Raw genomic sequence first — 19144 nt, 5'->3', positions numbered from 1 at the left:
AAGAAAACGTTTATATTGTATATTTTTAATTCGAATATCTTAGAAATAATAACTGTCATACAACTTTATACAATTCTTTCCCTGCCAGAGAGTTTTTAGTGTTTGCCAGACGAAAAAGGAACATACTCTTCGCCTCATAGAGAGCAGACCAGCAGAAAATGGTCCCTGGCCAAATCGCTCTCATCAGTGCCGGCCGCACCACAGTTCAGCATTTATGACTAAGGCTACATTTTAGTCACGGGTATGTTTAGTAAAAGTCATGGACAGGTTGTGGGCAGTAAACAAAAATTCATGGCCCGTGACCTGTCCATGATTTTTACTATATACCCCTGACTAAAACTTTGGGGTGTGTCTCCACCACTGCACTATCTACAGTGCAAAAGGAGATGGCACCAACAACTGCTCTGATTACGATGCTGCAGCCGAATGCTGCTAGTGCAACAGCGCCGACAGACTGCACCAGCACCGGCTCAGCACACTGCACTCCCGATTCAATTGGCACCTCACTCTTCGGCAACGAAGCTCTCTGCATCAGAAGGATCTGTTGGTCTCCTTGACCGTGGAGTTCCCTCTTTTGGGCACCGACGTCTCACTGGGGCTGTCGGTACCGGAGCAACAGTTATCTCCAGTAGCACCACCGTTCTTGAGCGATGAAGATGAGGAGGTTGAAGGGGTATTCTCCCCTCACGGTTCCTCCCCGATTAGAACACCTATGGCAGCTGAACCATTAATATCACAGTCCACATATGGGACCACCCATGACCTTCTCTGGGTACTGGCCATACTAGGATCCCTGGAGGTCTTACAGAAGGCACTACAGCAGGCGGCCCAGCCCATGTAGGGAAGATGCTGGATCCCCGCCTCCACCCTTGGAGACTGTAGCTACTGAGACAAGGGATGAACTCATGGCAGAGCAGGAAGAGGACACTGCTCCTGACACCTCACCAGCCAACAATAATTCATCCTCCTCAGTGGACGAGACAATTATGCCCTCCACCCCCAACCACTGCGGATGACTTTAACCACTTCCAAGATTTATTTAAAATAGTGGCCCCCATTCCCTAGTCCCATAGCAGAGACCTATGCCCTGGCCCCACGGGGCAATTTTATTCTCTCCACCCCTCACTTACTGCTTATTCCAACTAAAAATTTTATTTATGCTTTATATTTAATGATGGTTCATTTTCATCAGTAAAATAATGATTGAAACAAACATTCATAAAACTGAACAATTATATACAGAACGGGAAAAATAAAAAAATACTGTTCTATATGTGACACGGATTTGGGAAGTGGGTGTTGGAGAGGTGGGGGCCCATGAAATGAGGGAACTGGGCTCTGCAGCAGAAACTGGGGCAACTGGAAGATTTGCTGCTCAACCCTGTTTCCCGACCCCACTGCTAATCTATGCCTATAGTTCTCTTTTATTTGTATCCTCCCTATTTGTGGCTAGTCTTTCCTTTTGCCTGTTTGGTCATTGGGTATATGAAAGAGACTAGTCCTTATTTGACTTTAGTCCATCAGTCCAGACTCCCTTCTGGCAAACCACAGAAAGGGCTATCTCCTTTATCCTTATCTCTTCTGTCACTACCCCTCCTTTCCTGTTCCCCTAGCTCCTCTCTGGTACCTCCTGTTTTCTAGATATGTTCTCCACTCTGGTGAGTTTCATCAGAGTGAATTTCTACTCCTCCCTATCCTCCACCCCGAAATACCCGTACTCACATTGCATTGGTGGGGTGTGAAGTCTAGCAATCTTAACTTTAAACTTTGAGTTAACAAAACTTTTTGTGTGGAGTTATATATGAATATTTATACATGGTATTAGGGTGTATGTAATGTGTGGAGTGTGTATGTATATAGCTTTTACTTAATAGCCATATTGCACATGGAAGTGCCGCTCAATGGAAATGCTGTTAAGGCCCGCAAGCAATCTTTTCTGCTCTTTAGTGACACCATGAGAGAGAGAGAAATGAAAAAATCTAATACCTAATATTAAGGATCAGTTTCATCTAGGACCACAAACACTATTCTGCACTAATAACTGTATGTTTATTGTAGGTTGCCACTACAGGGTGGTATGAAGGTTATTTGTATGCCTTAACTATGCACTTTCATGACTTAATAGATTTAGAATTATCCTGAGTTTAACCTTAACCCTGAATTTCCCAGGTTTGTAAAGCTTGTTTTTGTTGTAATTATCACAACACTGTAATTTTTTTTAATCCTTAAGTTGCTGACATATATACTTTTAACTTAGCTGCATTTAATATAGTTTATGTCTGGGAATATAAAAATGTCCTGTCAAACTTGTGTATTATGGTGTAGCCGGATATCGCCCTTAGTCCTTTTCCATAGCCTCTGTGCTATATTGGTTCAGAATGTGAGCTCTTCGGGAGTGCAGAACTATATATTTTTTTGTGTATAGCTGTTAACACACTGTGAGTACTACTGAAACTAGCAGATTACAGTTTCAAGCTTTCAGTAGATTATTTTAAACAGGTAGGATAAATAGAGGACAAAGCTAAGGTAGATATCTTTAATAGCTATGTGCATCACCATGTCCAGTCACTAGATGTCACACTTACTGCACATGCAACTAGCTAAAACAGGTTGGTAGTAGTTCGGGGATGATATTACTAATAGAAAGTAAGTACAACATGCATTTCTGGATTCTGATATCGTCCCCTTGTGAGACATTTGCACTGTTCCTCTCTTCTTCCAAATACCGGAGGCAGTTCAGACTTGTCCACATGGCTCTGGGACTTGGCCTATGGCCCTTACGGCTTCACTCTGATGCTCTGATTCTGACCATGCAAACAGAGCAGCACTGCAGAGCTCCTTTGTTATCCATTGCTATTCTAGAATTTATAGTTGATTCTGCAGCAGCTGTAAGAAATCTATTCCCCTCCCCCCACTCTTCTCTGTTTAAGAATACCAAAGGGGCTTTGTTACATGAATAGAGTTGTTCTCTGAGCTCCACCCATCTATTTATTCCCCTTCCCCGGTTGTGGCAAAAGGGATAAAAGGAGCAAGCTGAAGGACAAGAGGTCACAGAAGGAGAGCTCTGCCACAACTGCTTCCACCCTGCAGATCATCACTCAGCATACAGAGCAAAGATTTTTTTCCCCCTCATTTAATAGTTTTGCTTGTTGCACAAAACTTTACATCCAAGTCCTGTAGCCACTGCATTATTACAATTATCTGAGGCCTGGTCTGCATCTGAAACATAGGTCGATGTAGCTACATCACTCAAGGATATGAAAAATTCAAACGCCTGAGAGATATAGTTAAGCCGACCTAAGCTCCGGTACTGACACCAAAAGAATGGAAGAGTTCTTCTATCAACCTGCCTGTCACCTCTCCAGGGGCTGAATTTACTGCAGCAATGGAAAACCCTCTTCCTTCGCTATAGGGAGTGTCTATGCTACAATGCTACAGCGGCATAGCTGCAACACTTCAGCTGTGCTGCTGAATCACTTGTAGGATAGGTGTAGCCTGCGGAACACCCTCAATAGCTATCTAGGCAGAGAAGTCTACCAACCTCCCACTGTAGTCCCTACCCAAAGGAGCCTGCATTCTATCTTCCTTTGTAAGTATAGTACCTAACACAGTGAGGTTCTGATTTTGATTGGGGCCTCTGCGCACTACCTCACTACAAATAATGTACCCTGGCTAATAATGCAACAATTTCAGGAAGAATAAAATATTGATACATGTGACTTTTATAACGTTTACTATAACTAAGATGTGCATCTGTGGTATGATTTAATTACTTTAGTGTTACGTTTTTAGACTGAGATCTAGAGGATTGAATCTGAGGCTGAGAGCCAAGAAGTCCTCAGTTTAATTCCAGTTCTTGTCATTGATTTGCCCTGTGACCCTGGACAGTCATTTAACATTTCTGCTTCTATATCCCCATTTATAAATGGGGAAAATCTAATTTATCTACCTCACAGGAATGCTGAGGGTTAGGTTGCTTGGTTGTAAATGAAGCAGTTTAAATTTTCCAAATGCTGTGTAACTGATGAGGGTTTTTTTAAAATTCTCAGTACAAGCGGTAGCATATATGGTTCCCCCTAACGTATGTGTGTTTGTTTTCAGGGATGTTCAGAAGAATCACAGCTGCTGCCAGCAGGCTTTTTACAGGAGATGGATCTGATGGTAGTTTTTATACCCTTGAGAGTCTGAGTGGTCTTGTTCAGTTCATGATTCCCACACACCCTTCTTTAGTGCTCCTCTGGTGTCAAATCCTACTTCTTGTCAATTACACTAACTACAGCTGGTGGTCAGAGGTGCATCAAACACCAAAGTAAGGCTGTTTTTAATATGAACTAAGTAAGGCTGTTTTTAATATGTAATAGGACTGTCTATCATACTGATTTTTAATTTCTACAGTTAATTAAAAGACTCTTAAAATGTAGCTTATATGAATTTCTCAGCTGCTAAGAATTTGAGTACTATATGCATTAGAACCACTTAAAGAAATTACTGTACTTGTAAAGGAGTATGTACCATGTTTGCAGTGTTCGATGAGATCAGTAAAGTCTGACTAATTTAGACCAAAAGAGAGTGTATTCCACACTTGATGGCATGTCAGGTAGAACTCCCTGCCAATTGTTCTCTCTCCTTTTAAAGGGAGGGTATTCCACCTTGAGTGCCTCTGATTACAACTGTGGAAATACTACGTAGGGGAAAGAGCTGTCTTGTCAGATCCCAGGATGCTTATGGCTTTATAGGTCAATATCAACATCTTATTTCACCCTCCAACTGCTACACAACGAGTGCAGATCATGGAGCTCTGGTGGAGTATATTAATGGAAAGATCTGTTCACTAAGCAGCCGTTGCGTAACAAATCCCTTTTGAAATGGTCTGCTTCCAAAGGGTCTTAAAATATAGTATCTGGTAGACAGGTAGAGTACAAGCGTTGCATTGTCTAGACTCTGAGTGACAATGGATGACAGTTGTGAGATCTGTATCTGAAAGAAAAGACCCCAAACATAGTCAGATCTAGATTAGAAAAAGTGGTCCTGGCCCTAGCTGCAACTTGATTGTCTGAAAGCTGCTGTTAAATAAAGAACCAAATTACAAAATTGAATAACAAGCTGTGGGACATACAGTATCAGTTAAGAGGGCTAATAGAACTTCTGTCAGTTCTTCCTGTTGTTTTCCCCCAGTTTACCAACATCAACTCCCTTTTGTCTGGATTGGGTGTCTTTCTTAGCCCAACACTGGATTAGATGCTCAATCACTGTAGCTGGATGGAAAGAAGTACTGGGTTTTATCATTACATGGAAGGCTCTGTAGGCCATGTCTCCTTGCAGGTGCCTCTGTCAGCTACATTGTAATACATATTGAACAAGAGGGGTGATGAGTAAGACTATATTTATGTCACAGAGGTTACGGAAGTCAAGGAATCCGTGACTTTCAGAGACCTCCATGACATTCTCTAATTCAGCCCCAGTGGTTGCGGGACTCTGGAGCTGGCAGCTAGCGGGGCCCTGGCAAGCGCCAGGGGTCCCCTGCAAGGTTCCAGTGACAGGTGATGGACTCCTGAGGGGGCCCTCCTCAGGGTTCCAGCGACGGGCAACAGCCTCCTGCAGGAGGAGTGGTGGAAAGGCCACTGGGAGTGGGGGGGAGGGGGACACCTCGGGTGTCCCATTTTCTCTTTGGGAAATATGTTCACCCAGCAGCTTCCAGCCGTCGTGGGCAGAGGGGGAACCCCACAGCTCCCCGCCATCATGGTGGTGGGGAAAACCATGGCACCACAGCAGCAAATGTCACAGATAGGTCACGACATCTGTGAATTTGTTTTTTGCCTGTGACCTGTCTGTGACTTTTACTAAAAATAACCATGACAAAATCTTAGCCTTAGTGATGAGATGTAATCCACAACACCCCACAAGAGACTAAAGAACTAATGACAAAGCAATTCATATTGAGGAATGCTTAAAATGGGTTCCTTTTAAAATGGAAATTGAGTATCTACTTTAACTGAAATATTAGCAATAAAACATGTTTTTCTTACAGGAGGCACAGTCTTTCCAGTACTAAATTGCTGAGCCCTCAGATATCTGGAGACAGTGATGAATTTGATTCGGAATCCAAATTTGGCATGTGCAATCGAGAGATAGTACGAAGAGGAGCACTCATTCTTTTTTGTGACTATGTTGTAAGTTTAGAACTGTGAATTTTAAGCCTATAAGTGTTTTTTGGGGATTTTGCTTGGGTGCTTTATCTTTGAGGTACAGTGTGAGAGTATTTTAAATGTAGATCATAATAAGGGAAATGTGAGAGATCTTAGTCATATTCAAGGTGGGCTCCAGGCACCAGCGCAGGAAGCAGGGGCTTAGGGCGGCCAATGGAAAGGGGTCTTCGACGGCAGTTTGGCGGCGGGTCCCTCAGTCCCTCTTGGAGGGAAGGACCGGACACCGAATTGCCGCCAAAGAATGAAGTGGCGCGATCATGCCTTTTTTTTCCCCCCCTTCGCCGCTTAGGGTGGCAAAAAAGCCGGAGGCGGCCCTGGTCATATTTACTTCCGGGGGGAACTACATGGAATTTTTATATATCAATTTTCACTTCTGAAAGTGGATGCTCTTTTTTCCTTTCTATGCATATATCTTATTAGTGTGATTATTTTAGATACTCATGCATTATCTTAAGCATTGTCTCTACACTGAATCTTAGTTGTCTACAGAGTTATTCTTTGTAAATAACAATAATGTCTTGAATGTTGTATTCTTACATATGTGATCTCAGGAGAAGACTAAGAAGCTTATAAAAGTTTAGACCCTCCTCTGAGACTGCGTGTTTCTGCATGTCATAATTAGAATAAACTCTCTTCACCTTAAATCCTCCTACATATATTAACTCTGATACTGCATTCCCCAGTTCTGTTCAGGCTCTAAGAAATAGGGCAACTCTCATGGCTTCAGACTTCGTAGGCTCTCAAACACAGCGTTACAGGAGTCATTCTGCCTCAAGTGAGAAACATTAACTGTTGAAGGCATAAATAGTTCAGCTGCAACGAAAGATATGGGGTATTCACTTTAAAAGGAAACAAAAACTACAGACAAACATTGAGACTTTGCAGAAACAATTCTGATATATATTGAATGTGTATCTATCATTCATTATTACTAAAAATGTTGCATAAAAGCAGGGTCTTTGAGTTTACTAGTTCTTTCCAGTTGTTCTCTACCAGTATTCATCGTCTTTATGATTACGACATAATGGATGTTGAAACAGTTTGTTGCAAATAGAGGATTATGACTTCAGGTGAATTTGCAACAGGATCAAATGAAGTTGAAAGAAAAGATCTGGTTGTTATGCAGACGATCACAGTAATAAAACTTAGAAGGAAATAAAATGTGCACACTTGTAAACAGAATATTTTTAACATATTGTGGTTCAGTTTTTCCAATGAAAATTACTTACTTTTAATTGTGTATAAATGGTATTGCATTGTTTGTGCTATTCTTTTAGTAATGAAATGCATATGTGGGTAGTAATATTGGTAATTTTAGAATTATGGAATCCATTTTACCTTTTTTCCTCATAGTGTCAAAACCTACATGATTCAGAACACTTGACATGGCTTATAGTGAATCATGTTCAAGATCTGATTAATCTGTCTCATGAGCCTCCTGTACAAGACTTTATTAGTGCTGTTCATAGGAATTCAGCAGCCAGTGGTCTCTTCATCCAGGCTATTCAGTCTCGGTGTGAGAACCTCGCAACTGTAAGTTTGACTTGAGCCTTTTAATAATGAAGTTTAGGCCTTTCTTGTTCACTGTATTTGGAAACACTTTGAGTGCTTTTTCCTTTCTGGGTCTTTTACAGCACCAAATGTGTTGTTGGTGCATAACTTATTATATGTATTACACTGGTGCCAAAAGACAACTCTTGACATCTGAACTACATTGTGCTTAGTGCTGCTCAGACACACAGGTAGGTAGATGTGATTCTCCCCAAAGAGCCTACAAGCTAATACTAACTAATAAATAAAAAGAAACTCTAGACATTGGATAACGAAAAACTTTGTGTCCACTTCCCCACATGCTTACAACCCGTTGGAGAGAAATTAATTTACGATCCCAAGCCTCTTTATTCACAAACTCAATCTTTCATCTTCATAGCCTTTCTGTTGCCCCACAGAGTGCAAACATACCTTGTCAGTTGCTGTGTTATAGATTAATCAAATCATAAATGCAACATGAATCTTGTTTTTCTTCTAGGAGCCCCTGTACTGATGTTGTATATTTGCTACAAATTGTATTCCTGAATTGAAAACACACTAATTAAAAGGTGTAGAAGTAACCCTGTAAAAAGCATCCATGTTTGTTTCATAATTTGAGCATATTTGATATGGAAAGTACTAAGACTTTTTTGCCCAACTGCCAGTCGGATAAATTCAACTGGGGTCACTCAATCTACATTCCTTCCTTCCTATGCATCATCACAAGTAATAAAGTTCTGCAAATTAAGCTCTTGGTGACATTTTTACAGCACCTTTTGCCTTCAATGGCTGTGTACAAATGTTTGGAAATTAGTAGACAATTCTGCTGCTGATGCATAAGAACAAGTAGGATTCAGTTCACCTCCATGTTGACCCTAACAAGACTAAAGAGTAATAAAAGAGCAATCCTGGTTTGTGCCCTCTTTCCTAATCCTACACTAATGGACTGTGCATTGTCCATGAAGATTTGTGAACTTGTTGCTGTTTCTCTTGTCTGGATATTCATCTCTTTCAAGTCATAAGCAGGGGAAGATTTCCTAGAAAATAGGTTAATGTGCATATACACCTCTACCCCGATATAACACTGTCCTCGGGAGCCAAAAAATCTTACCCCGTTATAGGTGAAACTGCGTTATATCGAACTTGCTTTGATCCGCCAGAGTGCGCAGCCCCGCCCCCCTGGAGTGCCGCTTTACCGTGTTATATCGGGGTAGAGGTGTATTTGGGAGTTGAGGGAACTAAACAGTACTAAACTTATTTTAAGGATAGGTTCATTCACTCAAGTTTCTCTTTTAAAAGTGAAGGTTGGTGACAGCTGTGCTTTAATTTACAAGCTGTTTTACTAGACTTTTCACAAACTGCTTGAAAATTAAAATAAACAGCAGTGAACACTTACCTTCTCTTTCTGTGCATCCCCTCATTCAAATCTCTAGTGCTGAAGTATCCCTTCTGTTCTTTATCAACCACATTATCTGCCACCATGCGCTCCTTCTCACTTATTTTTCTGTTCACCAACTGTTCACCAACCCCAGTTCCGCACTTCCTTAAATTTAAAAAAATAATTAAAAACCCACCTGCCCTCAAACCTGTGTAAAAATTATTCTCATTTTCTTACCTCCCTTCTCCTCTACCTCTGCACTGGCATTATCCCTTCCATGGTTAAACATGCCTTTTGTTGTCTCCCATCCTGAAAAACTCTGCAGATGCTATTTTCCTTTCTCAGTGCTCCTTTTAAGGTCTGCTTCATTTCCTTTTCGCCTTAAATTCAAGCTGTCACTTTCAGAGCTTTTTAATTCCACCCCAGACCCTCTGTCTTCACTTTCTCCTATTACTACACTAACTCTTGCTCCCTAAATTCTATGCCACTTCTAATCACACATTTTGTTCATTCATCACTTCAGACTTCATGTCTTCTTTCTAGCTGCTTTGTACAATTGAACACCACCCCAGTTACTGTTCACCAACCCCAGTTCCGCACTTCCTTAAATTTAAAAAAATAATTAAAAACCCACCTGCCCTCAAACCGGTGTAAAAATTACTATTTAAACAACATTCAATTAGTCGTCTGCTGTACTGTCTTTGTAACCACTGTTCCTTTAGTCTGTAAGCTCTTAGGTGTTGGAACCAGTTGCTTGTTTAGCACAGTCCATCTGTTGTTCCAGCACCTTTGATATATTTAACTGTGTTACAGTATGTACAAAATAAATAAGATGAGAAACAATGTAAATAAATACATAAATGTTACAATTGTTTTTTCTAATATTTAGCCAACAACACTAAAGAAGACCCTGCAATGCTTAGAGGGCATTCATCTCAGCCAGTCTGGTGCCGTGTTAATGTTGTATGTGGACAAGCTTTTGTGTACTCCATTCCGTGTGCTGGCTCGCATGGTTGACACACTTGCTTGTCGTCGAGTAGAAATGCTTTTGGCTGCAACTTTCCAGGTAGGGATAAAAGTAAATATACCTGTCTCTAAATTAGAATTGCTAATACTAGCAAATAATTGAATGTGATTTAAGTTAAAGCACATTTTAATTACTTGACCGTGATGTTTAGTGACAAGTGAAAAACAGAATGTGTTTAGCATGCATGTCTGAGTGATTCAGTTTCATCCTGTGTTATGGTCTCCAGATTGTTTAATAATTCTTACTTGCTCTTCTTAGTCTGTTAAAATACATATGAATGGTTTTATTCATGTTGGTGCTTCATATCTATTGTTTTGTCACTGTTTTCTACAGAACAGCGTTTCTCAGTTACCAGTTGAAGAACTGGATAGAATTCAGGAATATCTTCAAAACAGTGGATTAGCACCAAGGTAAAATATTAGAAATAGGTCACTGTCATCATAACATGGTATGTAATAAGTGCAAACCATGCATGTTTTTTAATGAGGTGATACTCCTTTTTAAAGTTTATGTCTATGAAAGTGGAGGCATGCAAAGATTTGCCATTACTTGAGTACCCAATTAAAACATGATTAGGCCCTCTCTGTACTGCAAGACGGAAACCATATTGTAGCTCTCTCAGGAACAACCATGTTATAACTAATTGCCTTGACAGAGTAGAATTTTTAGAGTAGATTAATTTTAAAACAACAATGCAACCTGGAGATCTGCAAGGATATTTTCTGCTGGCCTGCTGTAATGGTGGGGAGGGAACCCTCTATAAGACTATAAATTCTTGGAAAAGACTCTAAATTCTTAATAGTGATTTTAATTTCCATAGAGTATTTTGAAGACGAATAGTTCAGACCAGGTCCAGGTCATGTTATCACATGAGCACAGTAGTCTCCCACCTATGTGATAGCACAGTTTAATCTTGCTTGTGTAGAAGGATTCAAACTGTTACTATTGTTTCTTTTGATACAGCCTTGTAAAGGTCAGGAGCCTGATTCACCTAGCTCCTCACAAATGCTGGTTAAGAATAACCCTGTTGCCTTCAGTAGGAGTTTATTGTATCCTGGGGGAAAGAGGTGGTGAGGAGGAAAGAATTTAAGGTTTAAGACTATAAAATGGTTTGGTAAAAAGAATATAATATTGTTATCTCTTGCCTGCATTGGGATAAGCTTAGTTAACAAGATTTGTTCCATCATACAACTCCCAACATAACTTGTGGTGTAGACTTTTTATTGATAATAGTAACAAAAGTCCAAAAGCAATAGTAAGAGCAAGAAATGTCTAAGCTGAGTCTTGAAAAGGTTTGTAAGAGGCTCATGACCAGTATTGTCAGTGATGTTCTTTCTGCCAGTATTGTCTCTATTTGGGTACGTTTGGATTTCTTCTTATGGGGACAAAGTGTATGCCAGAAAAATTATCTGCTTGACAGATTAAAAAAAAGGTCAGACCTGTTATTGCAACATACCATAAGCTGTTCTTTTTTCATATTGCTGAGCATGCCTTCTGTAGCATTCAGTGCATTAGCTAGTAGAAGGTAAACTAGTTTCTACATATTTTGGAGGTGGAATGTCTATCAGAAGAACTATGCATTTAAACTTCTTACGAAGAAAATAGATTTATTTTTTTAAAAGCTCTGCTAATTTGAAACTCTATTTGAGTTGTAAGAGCTGTGATTTCAAATTCCATACAGAACACTGCAAAATGTCAGTGTCAACGTGATTTCATAGAATTGGTTGAAATCAGTCATTAGGACAGGCTCTGAACTTAAATCAGCAGTTTTGGTTCACTCACTTTTGATTGAACAACATAAGTAGCTCAGTGAAGAAAACAACTTTTAGTGCTAATGCAGATTAATGTCTCCTATGTGTTGGTAATGAAGCAAATTTATTGATTTTGTTTTCCTACCAAAACACACAGTTCTTTTATGAGTGTTTGTCCATATGTATTCCACTGTTGGTGTGCATATGTCTAATGCACTTGAGTTTGGTTTTTCTGTCCAGCAGTGTCTGTTGCGGTCCACACATGCACCCTGAGTATCCTCATGCCTCCAACAAAGGATATAAAAAGCAAGGTGACCCTAGCCACCTCTCATTTCTTTCTCACCATCTGTGGGTATGAGTTGGAATTTACAGTTTTTAAGCCTCTTTGCTCACTGTACAGTTTCCCCTTTGTTTTGTAGATATCAATCAGTTAATTGAAGTTCCTGAATTTTACCCAATACCACATGCAAATAGGGATGAGCAACAGGTACGGACATTGGACGTTAGATGGGCACTGGCATTTTCCATAGACACGACCAAACCATTTTGGTGGTCCACCCAACTGTTTGTGGCTATTGCAAACACAATGAAAGGTCTTCCAATCTCAAAGAATTTCATCTTGGGTTACTACTTGTATGCAAGCATGTTCTGATCTGGCAGGCATTTCACCACTTGACTAGCTGTGTGCTCTCTCCACAAGATCACAAGCATCCTCAATGTCATTCCTTGCGCAGATCCCTATCCTGCACATTTATAAAGCAGCAACCTGGTCCTCAGGTCACACTTTCTCCTTCCGTTAAACCATTGCCCAACACTAAGAGGTAATGCCAAATTTGGTCAAGTTGTACTATCAAGCTGGTCTGTCTGTACATGAACTCTGATTCCCTCCGCCTATTTAGCTGCTTGGGAATCACCAAGAGTGGAATGCACATGTGCAGTCACTCGAAGAAAAAACAGTTACTAACCTTTCATAACTATTGTTCTTTGAGATGTTTCATGTGTCCTTTCTGTAACCTGCCCTTCTATCCCTCTACATCAGAGTTTCCAGAAAGAAGGAACTGAGAGGGTGTGGGGTCAGTTGGGCAATACATCCTTATGAACCAATTACTGTAAGGTGAATGATTTCTTCTTCTCCTTTGAGTGTTTGTCCATATATATTCCACTGTTGGTAACTCATGAACAGTGACATAGGATCACAGAAAATGGATGACAGGAATCTATCTAAGTGACTGTAAGACAGCCCTATCAAAATGAACATCAGATCTTGATGCTTTCACTATGGAGTAATGCTGGATAAAAGTATGCACTGAACCCAAATAGCTCCCTACATATCTCTAGTACTGGAATATATTTAAAAGAATCTACAGAAGTTGTTTGTCTTGGCGATTGGCTGAACAAGCAAGTTTGTTTACATTTATGGGAGATAATGATGCCTGCTTCTTATTTACAATGTCACCTGAAAGTGAGAACAGGCATTTGCCTGGCATTTTTGTAGCCGGCATTGCAAGGTATTTACATGCCAGATAAGATAAACATTCGTATGACCCTTCGTGCTTTGGCCACCATTCCAGAGGACATGCTTCCACGCTGACGACACTCGTTAAAAAATAATGCATTAATTAAATTTGTGACTGAACTCCTTGAGGGAGAATTGTATGTCTCCTGATCTGTGTTTTACCCGCATTCTGCCATATATTTCATGTTATAATAGTTTCAGATGATGACCCAGCATGTTGTTTGCTTTAAGAACCTTTCACTGCAGATTTGACAAAATGCAAAGAAGGTATTAATGTGAGGTTTCTGAAGATAGCTACAGCACTCGACCCAAGGTTTAAGAATCTGAAATGCCTTCCAAAATTTGAGAGGGATGAGGAGTGCAGCATGCTTTCAGAAGTCTTAAAAGAGCAACACTCCGATTCAGAAACTACAGAACCCAAACCACCAAAAAGGAAAATGTTTTCTTCTGGTGGCATCTGACTCGGATGATGAAAATGAACATAAGTCGGTTTGCACTGCTTTGGATCGTTATTGAGTAGAACCCATCATCAGCATGGACACATGTCCTCTGGAATGGTGGTTGAAGCATGAAGGGACATATGAATCTTTAGCGCATCTGGCATGTAAATATTTTGCAATGCCGGCTACAAAAGTGCCATGCGAATGCCTATTCTCACTTTCAGGTGACATTGTAAATAAGAAGGAGGCATCATTATCTCCCGAAACTTGTTTGTCTTAGCGATTGGCTGACTAAGAAGTATGACTGAGTGGACTTGTAGGCTCTAAAGTTTGACATGGTTTTATTTTTGACTGCAGTTATTTTTGTGTGCATATTTCTACTTTCATGAAAGAGATTGCACTACAGTACTTGAATTGAAAAATACTATTTTATTTTTATAGTGCAAATATTTGTAATAAAAAATATATATAAAGTGAACACTGTACACTTTGTATTCTGTGTTGAAATTGAAATCAATATATTTGAAAATGTGGAAAACATCCAAAAATATTTAAATAAACGGTATTCTATTATTGTTTAACAGTGTGGTTAATTGCGATTTATTTTTTTTATCGCTTGACAACCGTAATTAAAACCTAGATTAAAACCTGTTGGCAAAGGAACTGAAGGGCAGTTGAAGTTGCCCTGCCCTTTAAGCCCTTGGCTGAGGGCATGAGGGTGCTCAGGGCACATACCCCAACAGACAAATGATGGGGCAAAAGAATGTAAACTTGAGTTCACTGGGTGCATGCGCACTAACAGTGGAAAATGTATATATAGACAATACATCTCAAAGAACCGCAGTTACTGTAAGGTGAGTAACTGTCTTCCTTCAAATTCAATTTGTGATAGGTAGCTGCTGGAGGACAATGTAGAAAAGTGGAAAATTTAGTTTTAGTGATAAGAGTGGAATATCAGTACCAGGTAATTAGCAGGTACCAGGTAATTAGCACAGGTATATTAAAAGTTTGTAGCATAATGTAAAATAGGTATTCATTATAAAAAAAAAAATTTTCTGATGTGTGCTTATCTGTTTTCAGACACCAAAGACTTTACTCGCTATTGGACAGGTTTCGCCTTACAGTAGCACCAGAAACAACTAGCCCTTCACCTTTGGTTACTTCACACCCACTGGATGGAGAAAACCAACCAGCCTTAGAGAATGTAATTCCAGACAAAGTAAGGCCATATTTAGAATATTTCATAGGAAAACACATTTGCTATCTGCTATAACAAGCTTTTTCTATTAGTAAAATATATCTACGAATGAAGCTTTTCTTTAATCCCCATATGGTGGTCTGTGTACAAATCTGAATAATGTGGTAAATAAACGTCAGCTACCTATTCTTAAATTCTGCAGCACATACATTTATATCTAATTGTGATAAACTTACTGTTTTGTGCAGTTCTTTTAATTTAAACTTTTTTAGCCTGTAATATTGATGAAGAGATGCACGTTATGTCTGTTTGCAAGAGACTGTTTTTGTCCATTTGCTACTTCAGAACTTTCACTGGTTCCTTAAGAGACTTATAGGTACCATCTTTCTCATCTCTGACCACCTCAGCTGTGCTTTTGCTCTTTGTCTTACTGTCTTGTTTACTTTCAAAGACTTCATTTTCTTCATTGACTCCTCTTTGCCTCAGTGCAGTCCCTAGTTTAGCCATTGGGCCAGCAAATCCACAGAGTTCCTGGCTCCCAACAGCTGATGTCTTATTTAGGCTTTAGCCTACCATCTGGTACTCTTTGCAGTCCTCTGTCGGCCTCCAGTGTTCATGTCCTACAAGAGTCTCCAGCAGCCTTGAGGCTAGCATGTCTTGGTCTTATATGAAACTGCATCCTACTGAACAGGATCTGATCCATTCACTGTGGGGCATATGTGCAGCTCTACTCATTTGTGTGGCACAGCCAGTCTACCTACTACCTTTTTTCATGTCTGTAGTTTGGGACACCACTCCAATCTAGGGGCAAGGGAGGGAAATGAAGTGGTCCTTGTTCCCTCAGCCAAGGCACCTCCTGAACACTTCAGTCCTATACTCCTTTGGTTCCCAGTTAAACGACCTTTCCCTGTCTTGGGACCCTCACCCCAGCCACTTCCATCAATCTGGTAGTCTCTTTAGTTGGGTTTTTCCAGGATTCCCTTCCCTACCTTCCTTGTGTTTCAGTTAGACCAGAGTTAGCTCAATGTGTATTGATGACATGCTTCCCCACAGTGGTGACCTGCACTACATGGTCTCAGGCTTTGTCCCTTCCACATCTGGCTGCTCCTCCTCACACGGTAGTATGGCCCTTTCTAGAGTGTGTTTCTCAGAAACTCCTTTTCTTCCTCTGACCCTGACTTTTTTTTTCCCTTCCACCCTACACCAATGAACATCTGAGAAACCACTCCAGAAAACTCAAATAACATGAGAACCATTGGAAGTACAGTAGTACCACATCCTTCATAGATAGGGAGCTTTCTCCTTCTAACTTCTTCCAGCTCTTCAGAGTCCAATTAGGCTGAGGACAGTAATTTTGACTCTGCATTGGAAAGCTTAGTTGGCAAAAATCCACTCCATCCTAGATCTTTGAGGAATCCCCCAAATAATTAAAATGAGGGAAATTAGATCAGCTCTACCAGTGTACAACAAAAAGATTGTTGGTTGAGTAGCTCTACTTCACTTGCAAAAAAGGAATCCACCAGACATATGTCAGAAGCTCTATAGAATCCAACAGGACAGTTTCTCTACATTTGCAATCATCTGAGGTGACTGTGTCTACCTCTGCTGAAGTGAAACAATTCCCTTACGAAGGGCAGCCACTCGTAGACATTGTAGACAAGCTTAATGAACATTCCCTCAGCAAGTTTTATGAAACTTCTGCCTAAGTGTCAAAGTGCTCAAAGCAGCTATGATCTGATGGCCACCTTCATGGTTTTTGTCATAAATTTGACAGGTTTCAGCCTTGACAAAACAAAAGGTTGTTGGTACCAAGGCTCTTAAAACTTTCCTTAAATACCTGCTCTCTCTCCCATTCTTTGTCCATAGTATTTCGTATTGCATAGTCTATTTCTCATATCAGTTCCCTTCTACATTCCACCATTATGAAGCATAATATCTCAATATGCAATTGGGACAGATTCCACCTCCAAAAACATTTAGTCAAAGCTCCCTCCCTCCAAGCTATTTGGAGAGACCTTTGATACAGCTATCAAGGAACTTACTGATCTAGCATGTTTCAGCTCCCAAAACAGGAAAAGGAAAAAGTCCCCATGTCCGAGATCTAATTGTCCAGGGAGAATACTTGTATCCCTTCCATTGCTTAGTTAGAGTCAGAGGTCCGAATTAGAAACTCTTTCAACTCTGCCCCCAGCAACCTAAATCACAGTGAAACCCTTAGCATTTTCATTGTAGGGGAAATGGAGGTTCTTCCTTCCTTGTTTGGACCAGTTCAGATGGGTTATGAAATCAATTTAATTTGTCTGTTCAAAGTTCTTCTTTCACTCCATGCTACATTGCCATCTCCCTCCCATGTTGTCCTTGAAAGACACGCTCCTTGAAATAGTTAACGAACTGTTACAAACCCAGCACTATGGCTGTTCAACCTGTCTGAGAGGAATCTGCTTGCTCCTGTTGTTTTACGGTGACCGCAAAGAGGTCTGAATCATCTTGGATCTCGCCCCCCACCCCAGCCAATCTATTTGAGAAGACCAGGTTCAGAGTTCAAACACTTGGTCTTTTAATCCATAATCTCAGAGTAAATTCCTTTGAGACATACGTCTATCTCCCCATCCAACCTGCCCAGACAACACCCCTCAATATTTCACAGAACAAAACGACTTCCAGAATGTGGATCTTCCCTTTGATCTTCCATCCATTCCTCAGATTATTGCAAAGATGAATGGTCATAGTGACTGCAATACTGAGTAAAGAAGGAATCCAGAGCTTTCATTAATTGGGGGACCTACTTATCAAGGCAGTTCCTTTCAAATAGACAGATTTAACTTTTAAGCCCTGTCAGTTCTCTAAGACATGGCTTTGTAGTAAACTGGGACAAGTTCCCTTGTTCCCATGAAGGATCTCTTAGATCTTTGGAACATGTTTCCCCACCACCAGGAGTCTGGTTCTGCTTTGTTTGCAAAGCACAGAAACTTCAAGATGTCCATTCATGTTTTCTCAGTGGCTAATTCTGCAACACCTACATAAACTGGCAGGGTGGTACCATGAGTACCTTCCTCTCTCTTTAGTTCAGAACCTCGTAGATTTTGTCTAAGAGCACTCACCTATCCATTTCAGTAACAAGTACGCAGGGCAAACTGAACGTGCAAGCAAATTGACTGAACCCAGAAACTTCCTTCCCATAGAATGACAATTCGGTGCTATTTTTGGTATTTGTTAAATGAGATGTCCACCAGATAAACCTTTTTGTATTTTTGTTCCACACATTGGAGCCCTTAAGCTTGACTAGTGGATGCTTTTATCTTTCAGTTGGTTGTGCCCTTTGGCTATACGCTTTCTCACCACTTCTGCATTTGCTGAGGATTGCCAGCAGGCTCTGGAGAAATTGGGCCAAAATTATTCCTACAGCTCCCTATTGGACCTGAAGATCTTGTTTCTCAGTTTGCTTCAGGTGGTTTATCTGAGCAGTGGCCACTTCAAAGATTTTCTGCAACAGGATCTGGACTTAATCCAGCCCCTGGCAACCTCAGTTTAGCAGCATCAAAACTAACAGGTTGATTCTGCAGACCTTTGACTACTCTGCTGCTGCTGTGAACTTTCTCTTGTAGCCAAAGAAAAATTTCACAATTCTAAGCATATCAGTATCTGAGCTACACTATTCTGTTGGTGTTTCAGCAAGAATGATTCCCTTTAGGTTTCTATCATCCATTCAGGAAATCTTCACAGATTTTTTTCAATCTAGACCTTTGTGAATACTCTGTAATGCCAAGTGTAGGCCCTTTTGTCCTTGAACATTACTTTAAAAATGAAGTTTAATTTATATCCCTGCATATCCTGGTTTTCTTCACTATCCTGAGAGACTGACTGGATGTGTGACCACCAGGTATTCAGTATAGTGAGACTCAGTCTGGAGTTTCTAGGCTCTTCCAGATATACCCTTGACCAAAAACTCATAGTCCCCTATCACCCTAAAAGTAAACTTCCTTATTGCAGTTGCATATGTACACTAAATCAGTGCACATTCTTGCAAGAAATACTATATTCAGATTTTCACCAACAAGGTGGCTGTTCAATTTTTTGCCTGAATTTCTCCTTAAAATA

At 40.4% G+C, this 19144-nt stretch overlaps 1 protein-coding gene across 2 annotated transcripts in view; it reads left to right on the top strand.

Annotated features, from left to right (window-relative positions):
- HTT (huntingtin) overlaps positions 1-19144 on the top strand; it is a 193729-nt gene that overhangs the window by 125427 nt on the left and 49158 nt on the right. For both annotated transcript variants that reach the window (XM_024214918.3, XM_024214917.3), the window contains 6 exons: positions 4102-4309; positions 6029-6170; positions 7560-7739; positions 10004-10180; positions 10475-10551; positions 14929-15067. In XM_024214918.3, the coding sequence (XP_024070686.2) occupies positions 4102-4309; positions 6029-6170; positions 7560-7739; positions 10004-10180; positions 10475-10551; positions 14929-15067 (923 nt within the window). The remainder of the gene's footprint in view (positions 1-4101; positions 4310-6028; positions 6171-7559; positions 7740-10003; positions 10181-10474; positions 10552-14928; positions 15068-19144) is intronic.

The sequence above is a fragment of the Terrapene carolina genome, unplaced genomic scaffold (assembly GCF_002925995.2).
Source record: "Terrapene carolina triunguis isolate 2854851 unplaced genomic scaffold, T_m_triunguis-2.0 Scaffold66, whole genome shotgun sequence".
Classification (NCBI taxonomy): Eukaryota; Metazoa; Chordata; order Testudines; family Emydidae; genus Terrapene; species Terrapene triunguis.
This window is presented reverse-complemented; position numbering and strand designations above follow the sequence as displayed.